Below are 15,293 nucleotides of genomic sequence, written 5' to 3' on the forward strand. Positions count from 1 at the left end.
ACTTAGGCCATCTGCTGCAAAGAGCTGACTCATTGGGAAAGACTGATGCTGGGAAAGACTGAGGGCAGGAGAAGAAGGGGACGACAGAGGTGAGATGGTTGGATGGCATCACTGACGCAACAGACGTGAATTCCACCTAACCCCAGGAGATAGTGGAAGACAGGGGAGTCTGGTGTGCTGCAGGCCATGGGGTCGCAAACAGCTGGACATGACTTAGCAACTGAACAACAAATAGTTGACTTAAAATGTTGTGTTAGTTTCTAGTGTATAGCAAACTGAGTCAGTTATACATATAGGCTTGTATTCATTCTTTTTCAGATTCTTTTCCCATATAGGTTGCACAGAGTATTAAGTCGAGGTCCTTGTTGCTTATTTTATATATAGTAGTGTGCATATGTTAATATGCCAAACTCCTAATTCATCTACCCCCCTTCTCCTTTGGTAATCCTAAGTTTGTCTGTGAATCTATTTGTTTTATAAACAAGCTCATTTGTACCACTTTTTCAGATTTCACACTGATGCTTTCAGTTGTGGTGTTGAGGAAGACTCTTGAAAGTCCCTTGACCAGCAAGGAGATCAAACCAGTCAATCCTAAAGGAAATCGACCCTGAATATTCACTGGAGGGACTGATGCTGAAACTCTAATACTTTGGCCACCTGACGTGAAAACTCAACTCACTGGAAAAGACCCTGATGCTGGGAAAGATTGAAGGCAAAAAGAGAAGGGGGTGGCAAGGGATGAGATGGTGAGATAGCATCACTGACTCAATGAACATGAATCTGAGCAAAGTCTGGGAGATACTGAAGGACAGGGGAGCCAGGCTGGCTACAGTGCGTGGTGTTGCAAAGAGTTGGACACAGCTTAGCGACTGAACAAGAGCAACAACATATAAGTGATACCATACGATATTTGACTTTCTCTGACTTCACTTAGTATGATAATCTCTAGGCCCATCCATGTTGCTGCAAAGGGCATTGTTTTATTCTTTTTATAGTTCAAGGAAGCAGATCTTGGTTCAAGAGAAAGAATGTTCCAGGAATTAAATGTGCTCAGGACAACCACACTGCTAGGGGGTAGGCAGCCAGTGTTAACTGCTGCAATCTTTATAGCAGGTAATTTGGGAATACACATATAAACGGCCTTATAAACGTTATCCATTGAATGCAATAATTCCTTACTACAGGCACACCCCAGAGATACTGTGGGCCGGGTTCAGACCACTGCAGTAAAGCAAACATCACAATAAAGGGAGGCTCATGAATTTTTTTTATTTTATGGTACCTATAAAAGTTATGTTTCTACTACACTGTAGTCTATTAAGTGTGCAATAGCATTATATCTAAATAAACAATGTACATGGCTTAGTTTAAAAAATACTTTACTGCTACAAAAAAGCTAACCATCATCCAAGTCTTCAGCAAGTCAGCAATCTATCACAGTCACATCAAAGATCACTGATGACGGATCACTGTAACAAAATACAATAAGGAAAAGTCTGAAATACTGACAGAGTTACCGAAAGGTAACACAGAGACACAAAGTGAACAAACGCTGTTGGAAAATGGCACGGATTGATTTGTCCTTCACAACGGTCGTTGTTCAATCGCTCAGTTGTGTCCAACTCTTTGCAACCCTATGGACTGCAGCACGCCAGGATTCCCTGTTCTTCACTCACCTCCCAGACTTTGCTCAAACTCAGGGCTTCCCAGGTGGCACTAGGGGTGAAGAGCATGCCTACCGACGGAGGAGACATAAGAGACGTGGGTTCCATCCCTGGTTTGGGAAGATCCCCTGGAGGAGGAAATGGCAACTCACTCCAATATTCTTGCCTGGAGGATCCCATGGACAGGGAAGCCTGGCGGGCTACAGTCCACAGTGTTACAAAGAGTCAGACACGACTGAAGCGATTTAGCACATATGTCCATTGAGTCAGTGACGCCATCCAACCATCTCACTCTCTGTCATCCCCTTCTCCTCCTGCCCTCAATCTTTCCCAGCATCAGGGTCTTTTCCAATGAGTCAGCTCTTCTCATCAAGCGACCAAAATATAGGAGTTTCAGCTTCAGCACCAGTCCTTCCAATGAATATTCAGGGTTGATCTCCTTTTGGATTGACTGGTTCGATCTCCTTGCTGGCCAAGGGACTCTGAAGCGTCTTCTCCAGCGCCACAATGAAACCATGTGATCAGCCTCGTTAACTGGTAAAAAATGCACCGTTTACAGAGCACAGTAAAGCGCAATAAAACGAGGTGTGCTTGTACGTGGGTTCCCCCGGGGGCCTGGCCTCTCGTGCTTTCCTTGCCTTTTCCACCTGTACCTGCCACTTCCAGGTCAGCTCTCTGACTCCCCGTGACCCAAGAAGGTCAGGGAGAGGACACCACCTCTCACACCCTCACCCAGGAATCCCGGCACCCAGCACAGGTCTGGTACAAGACAAGCATCAAACGTTTCAGATGAGAGGACTTCAGGGATGGCCTGAAATATTTAAGTGTCTGGATGCTCGTTTAGGTTTATAAAATAGATAAAAATCAGAGCCAATTAAGTGTCTAGTAAAGGTCTGGATGAGTAAATCTAGCTACAGGCAAAGGCTGAGCACTGTGTCACCATCAAGCATGACACTGCGTCACCGTGGAGCCCAGACTGGCTCCTGTGGACCTGCAGGGCCATGTGGTCTCAGGACCCAAGCAGGCTTGTGCACTAAGTCCCCCCACTGGTGACTCCCCAGAGGTCCATCTGCTGCTGCTGCTGCTAAGTCGCTTCAGTCATGTCCGACTCTGTGCGACCCCAGAGACGGCAGCGCAGCAGGCTCCCCCGTCCCTGGGATTCTCCAGGCAAGAACACTGGAGTGGGTTGCCATTTCCTTCTCCAGTGCGTGAAAGTGAAAAGTAAAAGTGAAGTCGCTCAGTCGTGTCCGACTCCTAGCGACCCCATGGACTTCAGCCTACCAGGCTCCTCCGTCCATGGGATTTTCCAGGCAAGAGTACTGGAGTGGGGTGCCATTGCCTTCTTCGAAAGGTCCATCTAGCAGGAGACAAAACTCCAAACGTTCTCATCAAAGTCCAAATCCTAGGGCAAGACCACCTCCCCTGCCTGGGGCAGAGGAGAGGAATCAGGGAGACTCGGGAGAAGAGGACAGGGTCTTGCCCCTCCCACCCCTCGTCCTGGCCAGCAGTACACCAGCCCCCCGCCCTGCTCTGTCCCCAAAATACACATCAAAATGCCACAGTCACTGTATTAATGCTTACACAGTGTAGGAGAACCATTTCCAAGCGTGAGCAAGAAAGGGGAGAAACAGCACAGCAACCAAGCAAAACCGCCAACCACAAGGGGATGGACAGAGATGAATGAGGTGCTCAGTGTCCTGGAGGAAGAGGAGGAGGAGGAGATGCCCACGAAGCCTTCACGCCCCAAGATGATGTAACAGAAACGTGTGTTCAATGAAACAAGAGCTCAAAAATGAGATGGAGAGATTACAGATACAGTGGGAGACTGGAGACCTAAGAAAACGAACTGAGGATCAAGACCACTGACTACATGGGGACTTCCCTGGTAGTCCAGGGGTTATGAATCCACCTTGCAAAGCAGGGGGTGCAGGTTTGACCCCTGGTCGGAGAACTAAGATCCTGCCTCCGGCAACTACTGAGCCTGCGTGCTGCGATACCACAAGGGAAGATCGTGCGTGATGCAGTGAAGATCCCGAGGGCCACAGCTAAGACCCCACACGGCCAAATTGCTCACTTAAATTATTTATTTTTTTAAAACCACACATCAACAAAATTAGTAGGTCAGTTAACGGCAGCAGAGTCTGGGAAACACTGCTGAAAACAGAATTCCCTTAGAGGAAAGGACTATACACCCAGCATGCAGAGTGCAGCTGAAAAGGACAGATCGAGAAGAGCACGGCATTCCTAACACACTACTACTGTGTGTGCTCAGTCGCTCAGTCCCGCTCTGCGACCCCGTGGACCGCAGCCGCCAGGCTTCTCTGTCCACAGGACATTTCAGACAAGAATACTGGAGTGGGTTGCCATGCTCTCCTCCAGAGTGTCTTCCCAACTCATGGATCAAACCCACGTCTCCTGTGGGTCTCCAGCGTCTCCTGCATTGGAAGGCAGATTCTTTACCACTGAGTCAGGGGAAGCCCAAGCTTACTGCACCTAAAAGAAACATTGCCTTATATACATTCCTTTTTCTGCCCTTTAGTGCTGTAACCAAGAAATCTAACAGCATAATCAAAAACGCACGTAAGAAGTAAAAAGGAATACTGTGAAAGGGGAGTGCTCCTGTATGGTCAATTCTTTTATCAAAGATCTCTTTTCATCAAAAAAAGGAAAAGCAGAAATGAAAAACAGACCTGTCCAACAGAAAGTGTCCTTGAAGTGGGAAATCCAATCAACGGAATATAAAATGTAACACATACACAGAATGATATTAAGAAAGTTTTCTGACAGGATTAAAGAAAGCAATCTTAAGTCCTGGAAGAGCACGTGGAGTTTCAGAAAAATGTAACACAAAGTGGTCCGGGGAGTAACAGATTATAAGGGAGTTACTAAAGTGACTAATGTCGCCAAACCGCAGAGATTAAAAAAAAGCAGTTATACCCATGAAAAGCGCATCACCCACAATGCGTAGGTGGGAGGTAGGGAACGCGGGATGGGAGGTTGGGTGCATTAGACCAGCCTGAGGTTTCTCCCCTCGCCACTGAAATACTGCAAGACCCCAAAGTGATGGCCACCAAGCCCCAGAGACTGGTCAGAACCCAACATACCCAACCAGGGCGCTGCAACCATGTGAGACATCGTTAGGCAAAGAAAACAGGAATACAGCCAACTAAGAAAGTAGCCAAAATAAAAGACGCTATGTTGGAAAACCATACCTGATGGAAGCCCTGAATCAATTTACATAGAGAACTGAGCCAAATAATGTTGAGGAACACAGTTACCGAACAGAATGAGAATCACGGCGTACAATTAATAGTATAACTTTTTAAAATGAGAGCCTGGGGCAGCAGGGGACGGATGAGAAAGCTGATAGCATCCTTGTCCTTCAGGAGGTCAGTCAATGAACTCTGTCTAAGTAGAAACACTGTCTTCAAAAGCTACAATTCTGACCTCGTCACACATTCGAACATCTATCCCCTTGACCTTCAACGAACCTTTTAGAAATCCAGCACTCAGGGTTCGAGGGATATTTCTTTGAAGTTTAATAGTATTTTCATTTCACTTCAGCATCTTTCCTTTTACTGAAATCCACTAAAAACAATATTTTTATTGTCAACTGGCACTGCGGACAAGCTGCACCATCTACCGCTCTTCCCAAGTCTCCCCAGACTTGTGTAGCTGCCTTAGAAAGTGGTGCTGGGAATTCCCTGGTGGTCCAGTGGTTAGGACTCGGAGCTTGATGGGGGCACCAAGCTCAGCATGGCCAATAAATACAAAAAGACAAAAGAAAGGAAGGAAAAAATGTTGTCAACCAGTGTCACTGGAGGTTGGTTGGCTAGGATGTTGGTGGAGCGGGGGGAGGTGGAGGGGGAAGAAAATATATTTTTTCTTTGTACTTTCCAGAGCTAATTGATTATATTGAGCATGAATCATTTTATCACTTTATGCAAATACAGACTGATTTGTCCAAAACAAACAAAACAAGCTGGGAAAAAAAGTTCCAAGATGTTAACAGTCATTAGTAATAAATGGTGGGTATAAGACAACAATTTTCTTCTTTATCCTTTCCTGTATTTTTTCCAGGAAAAAAAGTAATCCGATGTCATTAGAGAATGTAAGGTGATACTGAAATTTGACAGTAGTTACTAAAATGTAGGCTTCCCTGGTGGCTCACACAGTCAAGAATCTGCCTGCAGTGTGGGAGATCAGGGTTCAATCCCTCGGTCAGGAAAATCCCCTGGAGAAGGGGATGGCAACCCACTTCAGTATGCCTGAAGAATCCCATCAACAGAGGAGTCTGGAGGGCTACAGTCCATGGTGTTGCAAAGAGTAGGACATGACCAAGTGACTAACACTTTCACTTTAAGAGAAAAAAAACACACAACTGAAAACCTCTGCATAGAAACACATGTAGACAGAGAGTGATTACCCTGGATAAGAGGTTATAGATGACTTCTTTCTCCTTCTTTCTCACCCATTTTCCAATTTCTGAAGTGTGAAGATTACTTGCGTAATTAAAAAGACACATCTCACCAACTGCCCTTTGAGCGTCCCCATGATGGTAATACTAAAATAGGGACTAGGAGTTATCTGTCAACAGTGTGTAAGTTCAACTTGTGTTTGTGCTAATTTACATGTCAGCAACAAGCCTGAGAGAAAAGGGCTTGTCGTGCTTCAATGGCACAGGTTCAGAAATCTCACTGGATTGTGTGAATAAAGTTTCTGTGGTGTTTGAAAAATAAATAAATAAAAAGACACATCTCAGGTTTGTTTTTTAACAGAACGGGCTTCTCACGATGCCATGATTCCCAGAGGGAGTGTCCCAGCAGAGCCCCGAACGGTGCGTGTGGGAGGAGCTGAAACTCGGAGAGGATGGGAAGGTGATTTCTAAACTCCTGCAGAGCCCTGCTGTCCAGGGATTCAGTGCACAGTGGAACAAGGACAAAGACGGGCCTGAGGCAGACCCAGCCCAGGGCACTTCCCCGGCACCGTCACGGAGTGCACTCGCACCTGGGGCGAGTGTTACGTCAGACACAAGACGGAAAAGAAAACGGCTGGGTTCCTCCGGGAACCACACACCACCTGGACCGTCTGTCCAACCCGGCTGTCCAGCCTTTAGAACCACCACGTGCTTCTGATGGTTGAGAGAAGGAACAGAGAGCTCACAGCAGTGGATGAGGTTCGGCGAGTTACCTTCAAGCATCACCACCATGCAGACACCCATGCTCAGACCTCAAGGTGGGGAACGCTCCACCTGGGATGAAACTCACCCGTGGCCACGGCCCAGTAAACGTCCGATCCGCTCAGTAACTCACCACATGCTATGGGAGAATACGCCTGGGAGCCGGGCACCTGGAGCAGAATTCGGAACGGAGCAACCCGGGCGTTGGAATCCAGCACCGCATCCAGGGCACCCACCAGGCGACCTTCAAGAGACAAGAGGACAACGCACGCGTGAGCACAGGCACGACAGCCAGCAGCCCACTGGGAAGGCGGGGCGGTAACTCCGAGCGCCAGCAGCCTCTTTTTTCGTTAAATTTTATTGAAGTATAGGTGGTTTATAATGTGTTGATTTATTCTGTACAGCAAAGTGATTCAGGTCTACATATATACACTTCTCTTTTTCATATTCTTTTCCATCATGGTTTATCACAAGATATCGAATACAGTTCCCTGTGCTATTCAGCAAGATTTTGTCCATTTTTTAAATTTATTTATTTTTAAATGGAGAATAACTGCTTTACAATGTTGTGTTGGTTTCTGCTGTACAACAACATGAATCAGCCATAAGTATACATATGTCCCCAACCTCGTGAGCCTCCCTCCCTCCAACCCAGCCCCCTTCCCACCCCTCTAGGTTGTCAGAGAGCACAGGCTGAGATCCCTGTGTTTTAGAGCAACTTCCCACTAGCTATCTATTACATATGGTAATGTATATTGTATGTCAAGGCTACTCTCTCAATTGGTCCTGCCCTCTCTTTCCCTCACTGTATCCACTCTACCTCACGTCTCTATTCCTGCCCTATCCATTCTACACATAGTTTCCATCTGCCAGCGCCAAACTCCTAATCCACGCCCTGCCCTCCCCTCGGCAACCACAAGTCTGCTCTCTATGTCTGCAAGATTGTTTTGAAGATACGCTCATTTGTATCCCATTTTAGATTCCATGTATAAGTGCCACCATATGATATTTCTTTCTCTTTCTGACTTACTTCATTCACTATGGTAATCTCTAGGTCATCCATGATGCTGCAAATGACATTATTTCATTTTTTTGGTGACTGAAGAATACTCCATTGTATATATGCACCACGTCTCCTTTATCCATTCAACTATTGATGGACACTTAGGTTGCTTTCATGTCTTGGCTATTGTAAACAGTCCAGATTAACCATATACAGTAGGACCTTGTTGTTTATCCGTCCTATATGTAACAGCTGGCTTCTGCCAGCCTCGAACTCCCAGTCCACCCCTCCATAGTCAACCCTCCCCCTCGGCAACCACAAGTCTGCTCTCCGTCTGTGAGTCTGTTTCACAGACATGCTCGCTCATGTAGTAGTTTAGCTTCTACATACAAGTGCTATAATATTTGTCTTTCTCTGATTTACTCAGTATGATAATCTCTAGGTCCATCCATGTTACTGAAAATGGCATCATTGCATTCTTTTTTATGACTGAGTACTATTCCCCTGTATATCTATACCACACAGAAGAAGTCTTTCTGTTTGGAAAGACCCAAGGCTCAGGAGCTTTGCAATGGGCAGCAAGTTTTATGCCAACACAACCAACCTGGCCCGTTCACTTGGAAGAAGGTGTGAGGAGCAGCAGTTAAAAAGTGATGAGGGGACTTCTGGGTTCAGCTCTAACACTAGAATACTCCAAGATTCTCCTTTAGGAAACCATAGAAAGAAGAGCAACATAACCCTAAAGAAAGCAGAAGAAAATAATAAAAATTGAGCCAAAAAACCAAACATAATTCAAAACAGAAAAACAATAGCAAAAAAAATCAATAAAACCAAAATCTGATTCTTTGAAAAGATCAATAAAAGTGACAAGCCTCTAGCTAGGCTAAGGAAGGAAAAAGGAGAGAAGATACAAATTACCAATATTAGAAATGTTCCCTGAGATATTAAAAGGATGATAAAGGAATGTATGAACAATTCTATACTCACAAATTTGATAATTTACATGAGATGTACCCATTCCTTGAAAGACACAAATTATCAAAACTCACACAAAGAGAGCTAAATCATTTGAATAGATCTATATCTATTAAAGAAATTGATGAATCAATAGGAAGGAAGAAACAAAACTGCCTTTGTTCTCAGATGACATGCTTGATTTTACAGAAAAATCCCAAAGAATCAATAACCAAAAAAAAAAAAAACTTAAGGAACTCATAAGCAAACAGAAAGGCTGTCAGACAGAGGGGTAAATGACCAGTGCTTTCCCAAATACCAGCAATGAACAACTGGAATTTGTCAAGAATATAAATACCATTGACAATAGCAAAAGATGTTCTTATCAGGCAGAAATCTAAATACACGTAGGATCTATGTGCAAAAAACTACAAAACTCTGATGAAAGGATTCAAAGAAGATCTAAACAAAAGGAAACATAATCCATGTTCTTGGGTTGAAAAATTCCGTAGTGTTAAGATGTCAAGTCATCCCAACCTGATCTATAGATTCAAGGCGACACAACGAAAATTTTGGCAAGCCATTTTGTAGATATTGATAAATTGATTAGAAAGTCTACTTGAAAAGACAAAGACCTATTACTACTAGCAGTAGTAGTAATACTACTACTACTGAAGAAGAACAAAGTTGGAGGACTCGTGCTATATAATTTCAATCTTAACCACTATACCAAGCTAGAGTAATCAAGACAGAGTGGTATGGGCAATAAAATACACAGGTCAGTGGAACAGAATCAGACCTCACAAATGTATCCTACAAGTACAATTAACTGATTTGTGACAAAGGAGCAAAAGTAATTCAATGAAGGATAGTCTTTTCAACAAATGGTTCTGGAACAACTGGACATCCATATGAAAGAATACAAACCTAAGACACAGATCTTATCCCTTTCAAAAATTAACTCAAAATGTATCACACACCAATTGCTGACAAGGATGCCAGCAACAGGAACTTATTCATTGCTGATGGGAATGCTTAGGGTAGTCACTTTGGAAGACACTCTGGTTGTTCTTGACGAGTTAAACATAGTCTTACCCCACAGGGCAATCACACTCTTAAGTATTCATCCAACTGTTTTTGAAAATTCACGCCCACACAAAAACCTGCACACAAATACTTACAGAAGTTGTATGCGTAATTGACCCAAACTGGAAACAACCAAGATGTCCTTCAACAGGTGAACGGATAATCAAACTGTGGTACATAATTCAATGGAGTATTTTTCAGTGATGAAAAGAAGCAAATTACCAAGCCTTGAAAAGAAAGAGAGACCTTAAATCCATATTGCTAAGTGAACGAAGCCCTCCTAAAAAGGCTATATTCTGCACGATTCTAATTATTCTAGGGAAAAAAAAAGGGAAATATAGCAAGGGTAGAAAAACCAGTGATTACCAAGAAGGGGCTGAATGAGTCAAATGTGGGGGAATCTTAGGGTGAAACCATTCTGCATGATACTCTAATTGTATATACATGACACTGTGCCTTTGTCAAAATCCACAGATGTTTCCAGCATAAAGAGTGAACTTTCATGTTTGCAAATTTTGAAAAAAATTCATTTAGGAAGGTCCAGGGGTTCCTAAGTGAATGTAGAATATGACCAAAAAAAAAAAATCTAATTGTATTACAAATGTATGAAATGAGAGTGAAGGGTATACAGGAAAAGGGTTTGACTTAAGTAACTGTGGAAATGAACAGAGTCTTTAGGAAGAAAGGTCAAAGAAACGTGCTTAAGTACTGTACTCCAGAGAGTCCACTGCTAACAATTCTGATACATTTCTGGAATCCTAGAAACCAACAATCAAAAAAAAGAGGATGATGTAAGGTGACAGCCAGGTTCCTAACTGGAGTGGGAATTTACAGGTAAGCAAGGCAAAGAGGCAAGAAATACAGTAATTAAGACTTCCTTGGTGGTCCAGCGGTTAAGAATCCACCTGCCAATGCAGGGGCCACGGGTTTGATCCTTGGTCTGGGAAGATCCCATCTGCACGAGGCAGCTAAGCCCGTGCGCTGAGAGACTGAGCTCCAAAACGAGAGACGCCGCCACAAGTGAGAAGCCCACGCGCTTCAACGAAGAGAGGAGCTCCTGCTCTCCACTAGAGAAAGCCCACATGCAGCGATGAAGACCCACTGCAGCCCAAGTAAAGTGAAAATACAGTACTTAGAGTCAAACACACTGGTATGAATGACGTTTAGTTTACCACAGATACAAATGGCTACATACAGAAACAGTGATGTGTGTATATACAGAGGTAGAACATTAGATCTCCTTGCTCTGTTAGCAGAAAGGACCCAGACGCCAGGAGCACACCCAGCACCCAGGTCTTGGTTTCTACCAACCTCCAATAAAAGGAACTGGGACACTTTGGGAAAATGGCTGATTCTAGATCTGCAGCAGGAAATACATAAGATGATCCTGGAGCACCTTGTAGTGGCTGAAAAGTAAGCAAGTGCTCAAAAAAAGAAAGAAAGAAAAAGTCCCACAGGACAGGAAGTGGAAGCAGTAACTATTCAGTGGGAGAAACTTGGCAAGCAATACCTTGGCCAGGTGATAAAGGTCAGTGTGGGTCATAACCCTCTGACAGGATGCAATAAGAACAGCATTTTACCCCATTTCTCCTCCCAAACACCCTTAACTTAACCCCATTCTAGTCATGAGAAAAACTTCAGACAAATTCCAATTAAGGAACATTCTACAGAATGTCTGACCAATATACTCCTCAAAACTGTCAAGAGCAAAACAAGCAGAAGTGTGAGAAGCTGTTACAACCCAAGTGACAAGTAAATGTATCCGCGGGCAGAAAAAAGACCAGAGAAAACTAAAGAAAAGACGGACTTTGGTAAAAATCATCACGTTCGTTTTCTACTGCTTCTGCGCCAAGTTACCACATAATAGCTTAAAACAAAAAAACTTATTGGAACTTCCCTGGCAGTCCAGTGGCTAAGACTTCGCCTTCCAACACAGGGGGTATGGGTTTGATCCCTGGTCGGGAGCTAGGATCCCACATGTCTCAGGGCCAAAAAGCCAAAACAGAAAACAGAAGCAATACTGTAACAAACTCAGTAAAGACTTTAAACATGATCTCCTCTCTTACAGTTCTGTACCTCAGAGGTCTAATGCTGATCTGAGCGGAAATCAAGGTGTCGATAGGTGTCTTCTTTCTAGGGGCTCTAGCTGAGAATTCATTTGCCTGCCTTGTCCAGCTTTCAGAAGCCACTCACTTTACTTGGCTCATGGCCCCGCCTCTATATTCAAAGCCAGAAACACCGGGACAAGTTCCCCACACTGCCATCTCCCTGGGTCTCTTTTCAGAGTCCCGCTTCTGGCTTTAAGAGCCCTTGTGATAACACTGCGCCTACCTGGACAATCTCTCTAGTCTGAGGTCCACTGATGAGCAACCTCAATCCTACCCGTGCTCTTAATCCCTCTTTTGCCATGTGACCTGATGGCAGGTTCCAGTCATTATTCTGCAGATCACAGTAACTAATCAGTATCAGTTGGTTAACTGCAACTAAACACACCATACTGACATGTCAATAACAGCAGACATGGCACGGGGGGGTGTATAAGAACTCCATCTACTATCTTCTCAATTTTTCTCTAAACCTAAAACTCGTCTAAAAATAAAGTTTATTAAAAAGAAAAGGACATAGAGAGGTGGGAGGTGGGAGGGAGGTTCAAAAGGGAGGGGACATATGTATACCTAGAAAAGGAAATGGCAACCCACTCCAGTATTCTTGCCTGGAGAATTCCATGGACAGAGGAGCCTGGCGGGCTATATACAGTACACAGGGTTGCAAGAGCTGGACATGACTTAGGGACTAAACCACCACGGCTGATTCATCTTGATGTATGGCAGAAACCAACACAATATTGTAAAGCAATTATCCAATTAAAAATTGCTTTTTAATTTTTAAAAAAGAAAAGGGGAGCCAACCCAGTCAGTGTCCACCTGCAGACAAGTACACGGGTGACCCCTCTGTCTGTGCAAATGCAAACACTCCTGCAAGAACCTCCAAGAGCAGCAGGAGCGATGAGCGGGGAAGGGGAATAAGCCAGAGCACTCGGGGGTGGAGCCCACCAAAGCACAAAAGCGAAATAGGAGACGAGAGGCCAAGACCACAGAGAAGAAGCCAAGCCAGGAGGAAGGGCAGCGAGAGAGGAAAACCAAAGTGAGACACGAACTCAGGAAGAGAAAATCATCCTTCAATTTCTGTTGTTTACAGAGGTGAACCAGAAGAAATTAGCATGGCAAAGAAATCCTTCAAGGTTATTTTTTAAAAATGGTAATAGGTCTGCAAATTTCAAGTGCACCCAAGACAAAAACATGTACACCTATACACCTAAATAAACCAAACATTCAGAAAAACACTCAGGCACAGCTCCTAACGGCAGGGTACACTGTCCTCCTTACTCTGCCCTTTTATCAAGAAGCTGAAGATAACTCCCATGGATGTCTTTTAGGACAGCGATCTCTGACCTTTCTGGCACCAGGGACTGGTTCTGTGGAAGACAATTCTCCACGGGAGGGTGCAAGGTATGGTTTCAGGATGATTCAAGTGCATTACTTCCGTGTGCACTTCATTTCTATTGTTATTGCATCAGCTCCACCTCAGATCATCAGGCATTAAATCCCAGAGGCTGGGGACCCCTGCTTCAAAGGTGCGTGTGTGCTCAGTCTTATCCGACTCTCTGCGACCCCATGGACTGTTGCCCACCAGACTCCTCGGTCCATGGAATCCTCCAGGGAAGAATAGTGAAGTTGTCATTTCTTTCTTCAGGGGATCCCCCTGATCCAGGGATCGAACCCACATCCCCTGGATCTCCTTGCGTTGGGAGGCAGACTCTTTACCACTGAGCCACCTGGCAGCCCATTAGCAATATTTATTAGCTAGGCTTAGGCTCATTAAGAGGAGAGCATGGCAACCCACTCCTGTATTCCAGCCTGGAGAATTCCCATGGAGAGGAACAAGTTCCCCCCAACAAAAGCAGGGCAGTGCTTGGGGGTTTTCTGGGTTCCCTGTTTCCCAGGCAGTCCCATATGCTCGTCTGGAGCTCCAGGGAAACCCTCCTGGTGTCCCGTGAGTGCAACACTCCTATTTTTAACCAATCAGAATAACAACTCAGGCTGAGATAGCTGTAGAGTGACAAGTTTTATAATTAGGGCCCAAAGAGGGACGGGGGAAAAATTTGCCACCAAGCGAGAAAGCTGCTATTCTTTCCTCCTGGCTGGATTCCACGCACGTGGATGCAACCAAGTATAAGATGAAACCACAGCCTCTGACCTGGGAAAAGAAAGGGTGCCTGGAGAAGGCTTCCCATGGCCTCCTGGCTCTATAACCTCTATGCTGGGTCCAGGGGCTTACCGCTGGCCGCAGTGACAAAGTTCTGCGCTCTGAGCAGTAAGAGCTGCTGCTGCTGCTGAGTCGCTCAGTCGTGTCCGACTCAGAGCGACCCCATAGACGGCAGCCCACCAGGCTCCCCGTCCCCGGGATTCTCCAGGCAAGAACACTGGAGTGGGTTGCCATTTCCTCCTCCAATGCATGAAAGTGAAAAGGGAAAGTGAAGTCGCTCAGTCGTGTCTGACTCTTAGTGACCCCATGGACTGCAGCCTACCAGGCTCCTCCATCCATGGGATTTCCCAGGCAAGAGTACTGGAGTGGGGTGCCATTGCCTTCTCCATTACATATGTATAATATAGTACAAATATTTTTCTAACCTTTAATTTCCCAAGCATGTTCATTCATATCTGATTGACTGATAGTACGTAATATTCTTTTGCAACAGGTCAGTCAGGACATCTGTGTTATCCCAGTTATACAAAAACAGATACAAAATGGTGTTGGGACTTCCTTGCCTGAAATTACTAAGCATGTGTGCATATATTTTTAAAATCTCTTTATTTCCACTCTGCCCCTTTGGCTGAACTTAATACAATATCTGCCCTTCTCTTGTAAGAGCACCAGAGTGTAATAAACCCATTTTGAAAAACAGCGACACCCATCCCCCATGAAAAGCATTTTAATGAAAGTCAGAAAACCAGAAAGCCTAAAGTCCTTTTTTCTCCTCCTGTACTAATGAAAGCAGATCCTCCTGGTGGCTTAACAGTATACCTGAGGGATTTACCTAGTAGTCCAAAGATTAGGAATCCACCTTCCAATGCAGAGGACTCGGGTTCAATCCCCAGTCGGAGAACTAAGATCCCATAAGCCCCAGGGCAACGAAGCCTGCCCACCGCAACTACTGAGCCCATGTGCCACAACTAGAGAAACTGTTCACTGCAACCAAAGATTCCACACAAGACAACAATGATCTGATGCAGTCAATAAATTACTTACTTACTTTAAAAAAAGGCGGGGGGCGGGGGGGAGACTTCCCTGGTAGTCCAGTGGCTAAGACTCCGAGCTCCCAAGGCAGGGGGCCGGGGTTCACTCC

General features: G+C 44.9%; 1 protein-coding gene across 4 annotated transcripts in view; it reads right to left on the reverse strand.

Moving 5' to 3' along the window:
- TBC1D8 (TBC1 domain family member 8) overlaps positions 1 to 15,293 on the reverse strand; it is a 140,094-nt gene that overhangs the window by 82,965 nt on the left and 41,836 nt on the right. For 2 of the 4 annotated variants that reach the window (XM_061431676.1, XM_061431678.1), the window contains exon 2: positions 6,977 to 7,087. The exons of 1 other annotated variant lie outside the window; for it this stretch is intronic. In XM_061431676.1, coding sequence (XP_061287660.1) covers positions 6,977 to 7,087 — 111 coding nt within the window. Of the gene's footprint in view, positions 1 to 6,931; positions 7,088 to 15,293 lie in introns of all 4 variants that reach the window. One more of the 4 variants, XM_061431675.1, reaches the window with a different exon arrangement.

Source organism: Bos javanicus, chromosome 11 (assembly GCF_032452875.1).
Source record: "Bos javanicus breed banteng chromosome 11, ARS-OSU_banteng_1.0, whole genome shotgun sequence".
NCBI lineage: Eukaryota > Metazoa > Chordata > Mammalia > Artiodactyla > Bovidae > Bos > Bos javanicus.